The sequence below is a fragment of the Acinonyx jubatus genome, chromosome A1 (assembly GCF_027475565.1).
Source record: "Acinonyx jubatus isolate Ajub_Pintada_27869175 chromosome A1, VMU_Ajub_asm_v1.0, whole genome shotgun sequence".
NCBI lineage: Eukaryota > Metazoa > Chordata > Mammalia > Carnivora > Felidae > Acinonyx > Acinonyx jubatus.
The window spans coordinates 141370718-141383848 of NC_069380.1; the positions used below are offsets into that span (position 1 = coordinate 141370718).

At 42.3% G+C, this 13131-nt stretch overlaps 1 protein-coding gene across 1 annotated transcript in view; it reads left to right on the top strand.

Moving 5' to 3' along the window:
* The first annotated feature begins 3465 nt into the window (after positions 1–3465).
* JMY (junction mediating and regulatory protein, p53 cofactor) overlaps positions 3466–13131 on the top strand; it is a 98603-nt gene continuing 88937 nt past the window's right edge. The window contains exon 1 of the mRNA XM_053224299.1: positions 3466–5070. Coding sequence (XP_053080274.1) covers positions 4042–5070 — 1029 coding nt within the window. The 5' untranslated portion in view covers positions 3466–4041. The remainder of the gene's footprint in view (positions 5071–13131) is intronic.

The window sequence follows — 13131 nt, forward strand, 5'->3', positions numbered from 1 at the left end:
CCAGTGATCATGTCATATACTGTGTCATGTAGAAGCTACTGGCTAAATAGAGTATTGGTGTGGCATCTTGAAGGTACAGCTGTAGCATCAGCTCAGCGGCAACACCCCAAAAGGATGGGGGTACCATCCTCCAAGATATATATAAACATTGAATTACAGAACTTTATATAGCACTATGTCCCCAAGAGGAAGAATACATGGGTCCATGAACCAAAGGATGGAAGCAGGAGTGGCCTCCCCGTCACTTTGTGTGACCAACTGAAGGCCCCACAGCTCTGAATTCTGCAAGGTTAGAGATCCTGATGTTCAAAATACATATGCTCTTGTCACAAGATAGCCAAGACCTTATTGAACGATAAGCTACAGCTGCCACTTGAACACTTTGGGCTCTGTGTGGCCAGAAACTAGCAGGCAAGAATAGGAATCACCATCTTGTTAGGGGTAATTAACACAGCAGAAGGAGGCAGGGCTTGTGTTACTTGATGGGAGAGGGGAGGAACATGCATGGAACTCAGGTGGCGACTGGGTGCCTCTTGGTACGTACTTGCCTAATTGTGACAAATGTAATGATGTGGTAATGGAGGTAAGGTCAGGTAAACGCAGGTAAGGTCACCAGGAGCTCAGACCCCTCAAGAATGAGCGTTTAGGAAACACCACCACGTAAACCACTGAAACCAACAGAGTGAGGGATTTTAGAGCAGGCAGTGGAGAAGGGACTTAATGAGTACCAGTTTTGGCTGTGAGACCAACCACAGCTGTGGAGGCTATAGTCTCTTTACTTCCTTCTTCTAACTTTCCCCTCAGGAAGAGGAGCCAACCAGAGCCCTGACGGGGCCGCTCCCCACATATGTTATGAAGTAGATCCACGGACACACAAGGTAAACTGGCAGATGTGGGGATGTGTCAATCAGATCGTCTTTTAAGAAAGGACTCACTCTGCAGCTGCAAGGAATGTGGTTAGCTGGCTGACAGTCTCTCCAGCTGTTTGTGTCTTCAATTTCTGGTTACCATCCTATGCTTTTCTCAGGGTTGTCCCCAGTTAATGACTGAGCAAGGCCTAATCATTTCTACTCAATGGGGGAAGTTTAAGGAATAACCTTTGTTCTGGAGCTCCCTGTTGGAGTAGCCTGCGCAGTCCTGCTTCTGCCCCTTTTCTTTTACAGGTGTTACTGCCCGCCCCCTCCCCCGCCCCCCATAAACTTTTGCATCTGCTTCTGAGAGAATCTAATAGAGACAGATGCATCCATTAGGCCTCTGAACTCAAGTCATTCCCTGTTTCCAGTCCTGGGATGTGTGACCCAAGTAATAGAACTGCTGTTTTCTCACATGTTAAACTAAAGACTTGTTCCTTTCAAAAGTACATTACATGATTGATGTGAGGATAAAATGAAAATGTGCAGGAAAATGCTATGTAATTTGAATATCGCTATGTAAATGATTACAGTCTTTATTAAAAGGCCTACAGAGTTAAATCATTTTGCAGATTACCTAACAGTCCTCAATAGTTAAAAAAAAATTCACACAGATAATTGTTTTCAAGGCCTTTCAAAGCTGGTAAGGTGATGTGGTTTTCTATGGCGTTACTAACTCCTAGGGAGTAATTTATATACTCAAAGATCTTGCTTGACTGACAATCAGATGCATACCTAAATAAAGAATTGTTGAGTAGTATACAGTAAGCTGCCATGGGAATTTTGGTTTCTTTCTTTTCATTTCTAGGATAACAATTACTTAGAGGAAATGAGAAACATCGAAACAACCCTTTTGATCAAACACAGTGACCAGAGTATTTGGGGAAAATGCTTAATACCTGTGTGACCACCAAACAATGTTCTCCTGCACTATTGTGATCAGACACAATTTAATATCTGTGGATAAATATTGCAATTTTAATAAACATAATAAAAATATTTCCTATGAACATATCCTTTTAATGCTCATTCTTGGTATTCATAGTTATCTGTAATGTACTATGACAGCTAGTGATCATGTCATCACTTTTTATCAGAAAAACTTTTAGTGGTACATTTTTAGCAGAAGACAGGAAAATAATGTTTGCTTACCTGGTGATACAGATTTGCGATGGGTTTTCTGTCTCTCTTTCTTCCTGCCTTTTGAAAGTTAGATCTCTGATTTATTTGCACTAGAGAGTTAGCACAAGTTCGGTTACAAGACTTGAAAATTTGTGGTTCCACATAAAGAATAGTAAAAAAAGGAGTTAAAAAATCTGTCCTTTCCCCTTTTTGCTCATCCTGCCCCAATTTTTTTTTTTTTCGGTACAAGTAGATCTACAGTTCTACAATGTCCTCCTGAGTGATAGGGTTAAAACTTTTGGCTGTTTATTCAGATGTCAGTATACTGAAGTAAACCTAGATAATGGTTTTAATCCAAATGGTTTTGCATAAATGGGGCGCCTGGGTGGCTTAGTCCGTTAAGCCTCCAACTATTGGTTTGGGCTCAGGTTATGATCTCACAGTACAGGAGCTGGAGCTTGGAGTCGGGTTCTGAGCTGACAGCACAGAGCCTGTTTGGATCCTCTGTCTCCCTCTCTCTCTCAAAACAAATAAACTTAAAAAAATGAAATATGGACAAAAGTAAAAGAATAATTCCCATGGTACTTTACTGTGGATGCAGAATACCTGCACTATGAATGGAGTGCTAATGCGAAAGAGAATGCCAATAATATAAACTAGATAAGATCCACCAGGCAATTTTAAAGATGTGTTTCGTCATCGTTCAGCATAAATAGAATTCTTCAGATTTACATGATTTTTTTTGTATGTGCATTCTGTGATCTCTGATAATTGAATTCAACTCCAAAAGGGTTTAAGCCAGTGACTTCAAAACGAGGTTCACAGAACAGTACACAATGATGAAATCAGAAGCAATAAAACACGGCTGAACTGGAACGTAAACATTCATACTATTAGAACAAGACTGAATTTTCATTTAATTTAATTTAGTTTTGGAGTTCTCTTGGGTTGTCTTCAGACAATTCTCTTTCATATCTTAAACGGTGTCTCAAGAGTGTTAGGGAGAATCCAACAATCTGGGGTATCCTAGTAAAGTTTATCACATAGCTCCTGTGATGTTACCGAGTATTTTCTGAATATAGGAGTTATCGATACCGACTTCCACCAGAGCGAAAGCAAACACATTTACATTTCAAGGTGCCTTTGAATGACGGGGCTTCGAAAAATCTCAGTTCCTCCACCTTTGTTCCTTCCTTCTCGAGACTCAGAGGCACCTGTACCGCAAGGCACACCTGGCACTCCGACCGTCTCCAGAGCCAGCAGACTGATTGCTGCCAACTGCCGGCTCCAGTCTTGGGAGAAGGAGGCTGCGCGGAAAGATGGACAGAGTCCTGCGCGCGGCCGCTTGCAGGCGAGGGCGGGGGACGCCGAGGGGCGGAGCCGGCGCGCGCGCACGGGGTGTGCGCGCCGCCGCCGCGTCACCAGCGTGCGGCACGTGCCCGTGTTTACGTCCCTCGTGGAGCAGCCTACGTCAGCAGCCAAATGGCAACATTGTGGCGATTCTGAAGCTCAGAGTTTAGGAGACGCGTCTCGCCGTCAGGCCCGCTCCGGGCGGTCGGGAAGAAGAGAAGAAGGAGGAGGGGCGGGGAGATCCGCTTGGACGAGCGGCCGGTCTTGACCGCCTACCGGCCTGCCTGGCCCCGCGGGACCCGCGCCTCACCTTCAGAGAGCCGAAGACGCAGCACCGCGGCCTCGCGCTGGGGGCGGCCGGGTCGGACGCGAGGCGCCGCCGCAGCGCGGGGCTTGTAAACAGATCCAGCCGCACGTGACCATGTGAACTACCTGCTCCGGGGACGCGTATTGTCTTTCCCGCGAGCCCCGCCACAAAGAAGCGCGGCGGGTTCGAGTGCTGAGGGCCGGGCGAGCAAGCGGGGAGAGCCGGCTGGCGCGCTAAGATGGCCGAAGGCGCCCAGCGAGGGTGAGCAGGGGGCGCGGTGCAGCCAGCCGGTGAGTCTTCGGGCGGGCAGGGCCCTCGGCGCCTCCCCCGCGGCCTGGCTCCGGAGCCACCATGTCTTTCGCGCTGGAGGAGACGCTCGAGTCGGACTGGGTGGCCGTGCGGCCCCATGTGTTCGACGAGCGCGAGAAGCACAAGTTTGTCTTCATTGTGGCCTGGAACGAGATTGAGGGCAAGTTTGCCATAACCTGCCACAACCGGACGGCCCAGAGGCAGAGGAGCGGCTCCCGGGAGCAGGCGGGGGCGCGAGGGGGCGCGGAGCCCGGAGCATCCACGTCGGACGGGACCCGCGGGCCGGGCAGTCCAGCTGGCAAGGGCCGGCCCGAGGCCACGGCCTCTGCGATTCTGGGCAGGAGCCCAGGACCCCGGAGGAGTCCGGCCTGGGCGGAGGGCGGCTCTCCGCGGAGTGCGCGCAGCCTTCGAGGGGACCCGCTGCTGCGGAGTCCGGCCGGCAAAGGGGCGGAGAGCCCTCTCAGAAGCCCAGTGCGGGCCCAGACTAGCCCGGTTCGAAGGGGATCGGAAGGCAGAGATGTGGCGGGGGCCGCCCCTTCGGCGCCTCCGGAGGCCCCGGTGTCCTCGGTGCGAGTAGTGAGCGCCTGCGGGGCGGTCTCCGAGGAGATCGAGGTGCTGGAAATGGTGAGGGAGGACGAGGTGGCCCCGGGAGCCCTGGCGCTCTCGGACGCGGAGCAGCCGCCGCCTACCGCCGAGCTGGAGTCTCCGGCAGAGGAGTGTAGCTGGGCTGGGCTCTTCTCCTTCCAGGATCTGCGTGCTGTGCACCAGCAGCTGTGTTCTGTGAACTCGCAGCTGGAGCAGTGCCTACCCGTGTTCCCCGAGGAGCCCTCTGGCATGTGGACCGTGCTGTTTGGGGGGGCCCCAGAGATGACCGAGCAGGAGATCGACACTTTATGTTACCAGCTCCAGGTCTACCTGGGCCATGGCTTGGACACCTGCGGCTGGAAGATCCTGTCCCAGGTACTTTTCACTGAGACCGACGACCCTGAGGAGTATTACGAAAGCCTTAGCGAGCTGCGGCAGAAGGGCTACGAAGAAGTGCTTCAGCGGGCCAGGAAGCGCATCCAGGAGGTAAGAAGCTAGTCTGGGCTGCAGCAGTCCTTGCTTTGGGTTGCTCACTGCCGGGGGTTGAAACCTCAGTCTGGACTGTGCGCATTTGGGAAACTTGTTTTTCTGGACAAGAGAAGAGGAAGAAGATGGGTTCCTTACCATTCTCCCCCTTAATTCCTTTCAGTGGTAGTAAAACCGTGCTTTACCTTTATTGGCCCTCTGAAGGAACTTTGATATAAGTCTTTAGATTTTTTTCTTCCATTTATCAAATAGGTTCTATATAATAAGAGTTCGGTTTACTCTTCCGTGCTGGAAATAAAATTAGAGCCACTGAGGCCAAAGGCGTCAGGTAAATGGACACCGTGTGTTCATTTCTCTCTTGCCTCTCTTTCCAGCAATAACTGCCCAGATGTTAACCCTACTTTTCTGGTCCTGTTCATTTACTCATAGTAGTTTGTCTTTGGGAATACACTTGGTCTTTTTTTTTTTTATCTTCATATGTAGTTTGGCAACTTAGGCAAATTTTAAATTCGTTTTCCTCCAAATGAGTGGCCTGTCTAAATGAAAAGGCACCACTCTCCATTGGATGCAAATGTATTTTTAAAGGTTTGTAACTACTCTCGGAATCTCTCAAGTCTTGATAACTGGCTCATGTTTCATTCCTGTTTTAGGGAGGGAAAAGAAGGTCCTGGGCAGGAATGTTTATTTTACTTTGTGTTCTTCTAAGAGTAAAAGTAGTACCAAGCCTTTTCAAACTTTCTTAGGCTTAAAATTACATGAAATAATGGAAAAAGTCTGCATGGGTATGCATGCGGAGCTCTACAAGCAAGATAAGATATGCATAATTTGAGGTCCTGCCTACAGAACAGCTTCTGCTGAAGGAACTTTACTAAAAGAGTATTCCAAAATATATTTTAGTTTTCAGGTAGTCTGTATGGTTCAGTCTGTATAGAGTGTGCAACTACTGATCTCCTGGTTGAGTTGGAGCCCCAAGTTGAGTGTAGAGATTACTTGAAAATAAAACATCTTGGGAAAAAAAGATACACTTTAGTTTTTACCAATGGACAGTAACAGATATTTCCTCAAAGCTACTATTTTTAGTATTACTACTAATTGAGGTTAGAGGTGGGGTGGGGAAATGCTCCTTTTTATGGTGTTTATATTCCTGACATTGTGTTGTCATCTGTTAACCATGCCTGTGTTTATGTAATACTTGAATCCTGCTATTAAGGCTAGGATGCTCATCTCCTGGTTTCTTCATAGAATAGTATGGTATTTTTCATTGCTAGACTTGGAGACTTAGGAAATAACTTTTTGTTTCCCTAATCCCACAGTGCTCTCTTAAAACTTACTGAATTCAGGTTTTCATTCCTTCCTGTTATTTAGTGCTAAGCATCACCCACCTGGTAATGTGATCCTAGAGTCCCAGTGATCTGTTTTTATTTTCCACCTTATCTTCTGGCATCTGTGTTCTCCCTTAAATTCTTTTTGGAAGGAAGTGACAAATTTTAAATGGTCACATATATTTTCTTTAGAGTTTTGTTAAAACTGACCTGTATTTTTTTTTTTTTTTAACTGGAAGGACAAATTAGTGCTTCTTTCTATTACACTTTTTGTTACATTTTGCAATTCTTACATTTCTAAAGATGTAGGCAGGTTTAGTTTTAGTTTTGTTGATATTCAGAAAAAGTAATTTTGTCTGGTTTAATTCAAATAGGGTCAAAAATGAGGATTGCCAAAAAATGTAGTTAATTAATTACAGTTATCTGGAACTCTTCCATGGGGGTGGAGTGTTACATTTTTTTAAAAGAATATCTTTTCCTAATTAAGGTTATATTGACCATAATAAATTCTCCTTAACGGAGAGAGGTTTAAAGTTTTAAAGAGTATTTTGTGTTCTGGAAAACAACTCAGATGAAGTTTATTGTAAATTCGTTGGACATTAAATACGTACATACATTTTTGGTGCTTCATTTAGTTGGCTTGAACAGTATTTGAAAAATAACAATAACAACAAATTCACTTATAGTGCTCACCCTGATAGCTACTGGAACTTTATTTTGAAAGAAATGAGGCTTAGTGGGGAAAAAAGGGTGGTGTGATTTAATTAGTGACGTCTGCTCTGGGCTTGATAATGGGAGTTTAAGAGCACACCAGCCTTGTTTTTGTTGTTGTTCCCTAACTGCTTAAGTTTTTTACTATTTTAATAGTTTGCAATAACTTTTTTAAAGTAAAATATTTATGGAAATTTTGTCAGTTTAGTACTAATGATTCTGTTAAGTTTAGTTATTACCTCTCATTGAATGGTTTTTTGTTCCCAATTTTGAAGTTGACTTAATTTGTGGCAGTGGCTATAGGTGTTCAAGCCAGGTGTACCTGGTAAATTAAACACATTTTTAGATACATGTTACTAGAAAATTTAGTCTTTGGTTATGGTTTTCCCTCTTTTTAATTTCTCTGGGTCTATTCTGCTTTTTTTTCCTCCATAATATTCCTTTTCCTATCTATTTAAAGGCTTCAGCTTAAAAACCACACCTGGTTTTGTTCAAAATACTCAGTAAATTGTTGAAAGGAGTTGTTTTTTTTTTGTTGTTGTTTTTTTATTTTTTTTGTTTTTTAAGTAGAACAGACTGTACTGCTAGATTGTAAACTTTTCAAGGTCACTGGCCTTGACAGTATCTTGGAATTCTCTTTGCCATCCCTGGTTCAGGGCCACACATCTTGTGAGCACTCAATATTTGTGGACCAAGAACATGAGAGGTGGTTGTTTTTTTTGTTTGTTTTTGTTTTTTTAGTATTATGAGAATTTAAAGAATTTGGAAGAATCTTTTTGACTTATAGTTGTAGGTAAATTTTAAAAATTGATAAATGTAAATTCCTTAAGGGACTGTACAATTTGAGAAGTAGGAGTAAAATGTTTTAAAACTGTAAAGAACTTTCTAAATAAGAGGTTGTTATCTGGCATTGATGAATTCCCTATAAATTGAGGGGAGCTATAGATGGACTTTAATGGGGTCCTTTAAGAGTGAGCCAAGTTTTATATGCACAGACATATTTGGATTTTTGGAGAGAAAGACTTTTATCAGATTCTTCAAGGTGTTCCTCAGAAAGGGCTTTAAATCTGTACTGGTAATTCGTTTGCTTTGTAAACTTTGGGCATAACTCTTGGAGTTTAAGTATTGGAATACACTTATGATTTAATATGGGTTATAAGAAATACTCCTACAGCTTTGTTTTGTGAAATAGTGAAGAATGAAAATCTTAGGTTTTCTGCTAAAAGTTTTATTAGTGATTCACAAGTTGGGTCGACTAGAAATAATCTGAGGAGCTGCAGTTGACACAATATTAATGAAAAAATTTTAGATGACATAAGAATTGTAAGTAGAGCTTTAATCTTGAAATTTATTACAGGGTAGATTAGATTTGTCTTGGACTTTAGAAGGGTTTAGTGAAGTACTGCTATTTATATAGCAGGCACTCAGTCCCTGAACCCAGTGCCACCAGGGCCTCTTGGAATGGTTGCAGCAGTAGTGTTGGTTGTAGGTCAGAGCTGAGGATGATATTATAGTGTATGTGCTTGGGTGGCCCATACTATGGCTTACTTACCTGTGATGACCTGAATTTTGTAAATAATTTCTGTGTAAGGACAACTATTGTTGAAATGGTTGTGGTCCTTTAGATAGTAAACTTTATGATAGTAGGCTTGATTAAGATATAATAATCATTGTTCTCTTTGAAATTTATTATGTTTATAAAATTGCTCAGGTAACTTCTTCCCAGTGATTTTATTTCCAGTAAGAAAACAAAACACTGAGAGCTGCATGTGTTTTCATAAGTAGCCATGTAAGGCATGCTGTAGACAGAGTCTACCTAGTGTTTGGAGTCAGAAAGACCTGGCTTCCAAATAGGACTCACCACTTCTCTGACCTGCTTAGTTATTTAACCTTTTTAAAACAGGGAAAGGGGGAAGATATTTAAAGGATATCTTGAGATTTAAGTAAGATACTATGAAAAAGTGCTTAACAATGTGTCTGGCACGTATAAAGGAGGCTTCAGGAAATGTTCATTTTTGGGTTTATTTTGTTTTTTTTTTTGTTTGTTCTGTAATAAGGATTCTGCAGAGTTTTCACCTCAACATTTATTGCAGGGAATGTAACTAGTATTTATTGGAACTACTTAGGTATTGGAGTTTCTTATTTACTATCTCTTCATCATCCCGACTCTCTTTTTTGATAAGTGGTATTTTATACCCATTTTACTGGGGCTGAAGTTGAGACTTGAAGATGTTGGATTTGGCCAATCTTAAACAGCTAAGTTGTGATCAAACTCAAATTCAAATTTAGATTTGTCTTAGTCCAAACGTATTTTTCTGCAATGCCTTGTTGAAGACAATAAAAGGGAATGTCAGTCTCCTGAGAATGAGAGAATGGTACTATTTAAAAATATTAGTTCAATAATGTGTTTTAAATTAAATAACTCATTTGTTTAATTTCAGGTTCTTTTTGATAGGTATGTGTGGGGCAGAGTCTCCATGTTGTGTTACAGAAGAAAGAGGTTCCCTAGGGGTGTAAGGGTGGGTTTATGTTAGATAAGAGTGCCTAATTGCTGTTTTCCTTTCTATCTTAAAATGACTCAGCTATAGATGACTCCTGACTTGAAAGGTTATTTAATGTAAAGGGCCAGGAGTTCTAGGAAGAATACTTACCATCACTTCTCCCAATTAGGACTTAATTTTTGTGAAAAACTAAGATTACAAAACTCTAGAGCCACATTGAAATCTAAACTATATATAGAGTAGATAAGTCACAGTCTTTTTAGAGCCTTAGGGTACTGGCCTTTCATTGGGCCGGTGTGCCTTGACCCATGATTAGGTATAAGTAATAGAAGCAGGCTCAGAAAGGATGTAATATAGTTGCAGTGGGGAGAGCTGTTGTGCTTGTATATTCCCATAAAAACAGTGTAAACACAGTTGAGGAATAATGAAGCCAAGTGAATTTTGTGTGATTCTTGAAAGTTGACGAAAGACTTGAACGATAGAGGCTATGAAAACAATGACTTAGATACTAATCATTTTCTTCAATCATGTGCCGAAATAAACTTGGCCATTTTTCACATCACTGAAGAAAAAGTATAGAAAAGAGATGAATATATGCTTTTAGGTTAGTGTATCTGTAATGTAGAAACATGGAGGCTGGTGGCAGGATAGCAGCAGCCTTCATGATAACCGGTTCATGTTCACTTCATTTCTCTACTTGCTGTTAACATCACGTGATGCCCAGTCCACCACATATTTCACAGGCATGAAATCAGGCATGTTTCCTCCTTGATAAAACAAGGCCAACTTTGACAAACACTTGAGCAATGTGAGTTCAAGGGGTTTTTTTGGGGGGGGGGGCAGGGAGATAGAAGGGAGAAGGAAGGTGAGTGGGAGGTTTGGTTTGTTAAACACAATTGTTAGGTTTGAATTAGCAATCTTCACTCCTGAAATCTTCACATGTAACTTTAATCAGTCTCTCAGTGTTCTCCATTGCTGCTTTATTTGAACTTTGTGGAATATTGTAAGAAGTGGGAATTGAAAGCAAAAAGTGGTCTTCCATTGATGCTTAAAAGTCTGTGTGCTTACTTTTTTTGTAATGGAAAGTTTCTCATGGCTCTTTTCACTCTTTAATAGGCCAGGATCAGCTCCCTTTAAATCTGTCCAGTTCCCTCAGTGATTGATGGGAGAAAATTTAAGTTGCAAGGGTAAGAAAACACAATGAAGACTAAACTATAGTTCTTGATGCTGTTTAGTTTTTGGTAGAGGTGGTGAAGTACATTTGGCCTTTCAGGCTTCTTGTAGAGGACTGTTATTTCTCAGTAGCCTTAATGCAGTAAGTTGTTAAAGCTCCACAAGGGCAGAGAAGGATTCATCCAGCAAAAACCTAGAAAATTTCGTGAGTTTTCTTAAGTGTAGAAAATCGCCTTTGTACGTTTGTCCTTGAATGTTAAATTTTATATGCTTATAATTATATATGATAGACTCTTTTCACTCTGTGTTGAAGGTTTTATACTTTAGGCTGTGAAATGAAAGTAGGCCTGATGGGCTAGAGGAGAATGGTCTTAAGGATAAATATACGAAGTTCCTTTATTTAAAAAAAATTGTTTTTAAATGTTTATTTGGAGACAGAGAAAGAAAGCGAGCAGAGGAGGTACGGGGGGGGGGGATGGGGGAGAGAGAGAGAGAGAGAGGGAGGGAGGGAGGGAGGGAGGGAGGGAGGGAATCCCAAGTAGGCTTCGCTTGATCTCACGAACCATAAGGTCTCTTGTAAAACCAAGAGCTGGACGGCTAACTGAGCCACCCATGCGTCCCTGAAGTTACTTCATTAACATGGGGTTTTATTTGTAACTTTAGTATTTGAAGGTGATGGCTAGAGGCTTAGTTTATATAATGAATATTAATGCATTTAGGTAACATAAACATAGGGAGAATACAGTGATAAAAATATGTCATTTTCTTCAGAAGAAATTTTGAATATGGTTCATCACCAGATTGGCCTGCTGCTAGGAATTAGTTGAGGCAGGTTTTTTTTTTTTTAAATGTTTATTGATTTGGTTTTTAGAATGTTTATTTTTGGCGGGTGGAGAAGACTGAGACATCCCAAGCAAGCTCAACACTATAAGTGCAGAGCCTGATGTGGGGGCTTGAACTAATGAACTGTGAGATCATGATCTGAGCAGAAATCAAGAGTTGGATGCCCAACTGACTCAGCCACGCAGGCACCCCATTGTTTTTATTTTCATCTTGTTTTTTACGGCAGGGTATTTTTTACAGAGGCTCTCACTACACTGCCTTTAATTAGTGTTTAGGGGAAAGAAAACATGGCTCAGGAAAATGTGTATTTTTCTCCTAATTCTGATACTAGTGGCTTGACCTTAGGGCTGTCACTTACCCTCCTTTGTCTTAATGTCTGAGGTGAGACTGAGGTTAGAGATAAAGGATCTGGGTGATTTACAGTCCCCGTGTAGCAAGTGTTGGGACCTGATCCATTTGTTTTATGTGCTTGTATCCAGGTGTAGGTCTCCCTGCTGTAAGGTAACTGTTTAACTCACAGCATTTTTCATTTTACTACATCTTTTTAGGCTCCGAAAAAAGCCCTGATTCATTTTTGGGTGCAGAGAGCGTTAGAAGAGGGCAGAAGTGTTTCTTCCTGTTCTTGGGTTTGTGTTCTTGGGCTCCCTTTGTTCATTACCTGTTGTTGAAGGTGTTTTGTTTTGTTTTGTTTTCCTTTGGTGCATTTCCCTGTGGTTTCTAGTAGTAAAACTGCTTTTCCCAGTTTTAGATAAATTGAAGTTACATTTGTAAAATAAATGTCTAGGGGCGCCTGAGTGGCTCAGTCTGTTGGGCATCTGACCTCAGCTCAGGTCATGATATCACGGTCCGTGAGTTCGAGCCCTGCGTGGGGCTCTGTGCTGACAGCTCAGAGCCTGGAGCCTGCTTCAGATTCTATGTCTCCCTCTCTTTCTGCCTGTCATCCCCCATTAACGCTCTGTCTCTCTCAAATAAATAAATGTTAAAAAAATGAAACAAATGTTTAGTTACTAAACATTTAATAACTAAAGTTATTTCTTTAAGCTTTTCTTCCTCTTCACCTTCCTATCTAGGTGAGTCTCTTTCCTCTTTACTGACGCCAGTGGGGCCATGACTGGAGTGACCTGTGTGAAGTGATGTATGTGAGATTTTAATTTCAGTCATCAAAGTAACCTTTATTGAATGCTCCTTGCTTTCTGTTGCTCAAGCACTGTGCTGAAGTATTTAAATACATTATCTAAATTAGCATGTAGATAGGAGTTGAGAGGTAGGATTTGAGTTTTTTTGAGTCTTTGCTCTACTTAATAGCTTTGTGAATATGGGCCTTACTAATTCTTACTTCCTTGGTTGCTGCTTCTGTAAAGTCAGGGAGTACTGCTGTTGTAAACCGAATATGGCTCTCCTCATCTGTAAAGTGAGGAGAATACTGCTGCCTTTAAAAATAGATCTAATGTAGGGACACCTGGGTGACCCAGATGGTTAAGCATCCCACCTAGGCTCAGTAAGCATCCGAC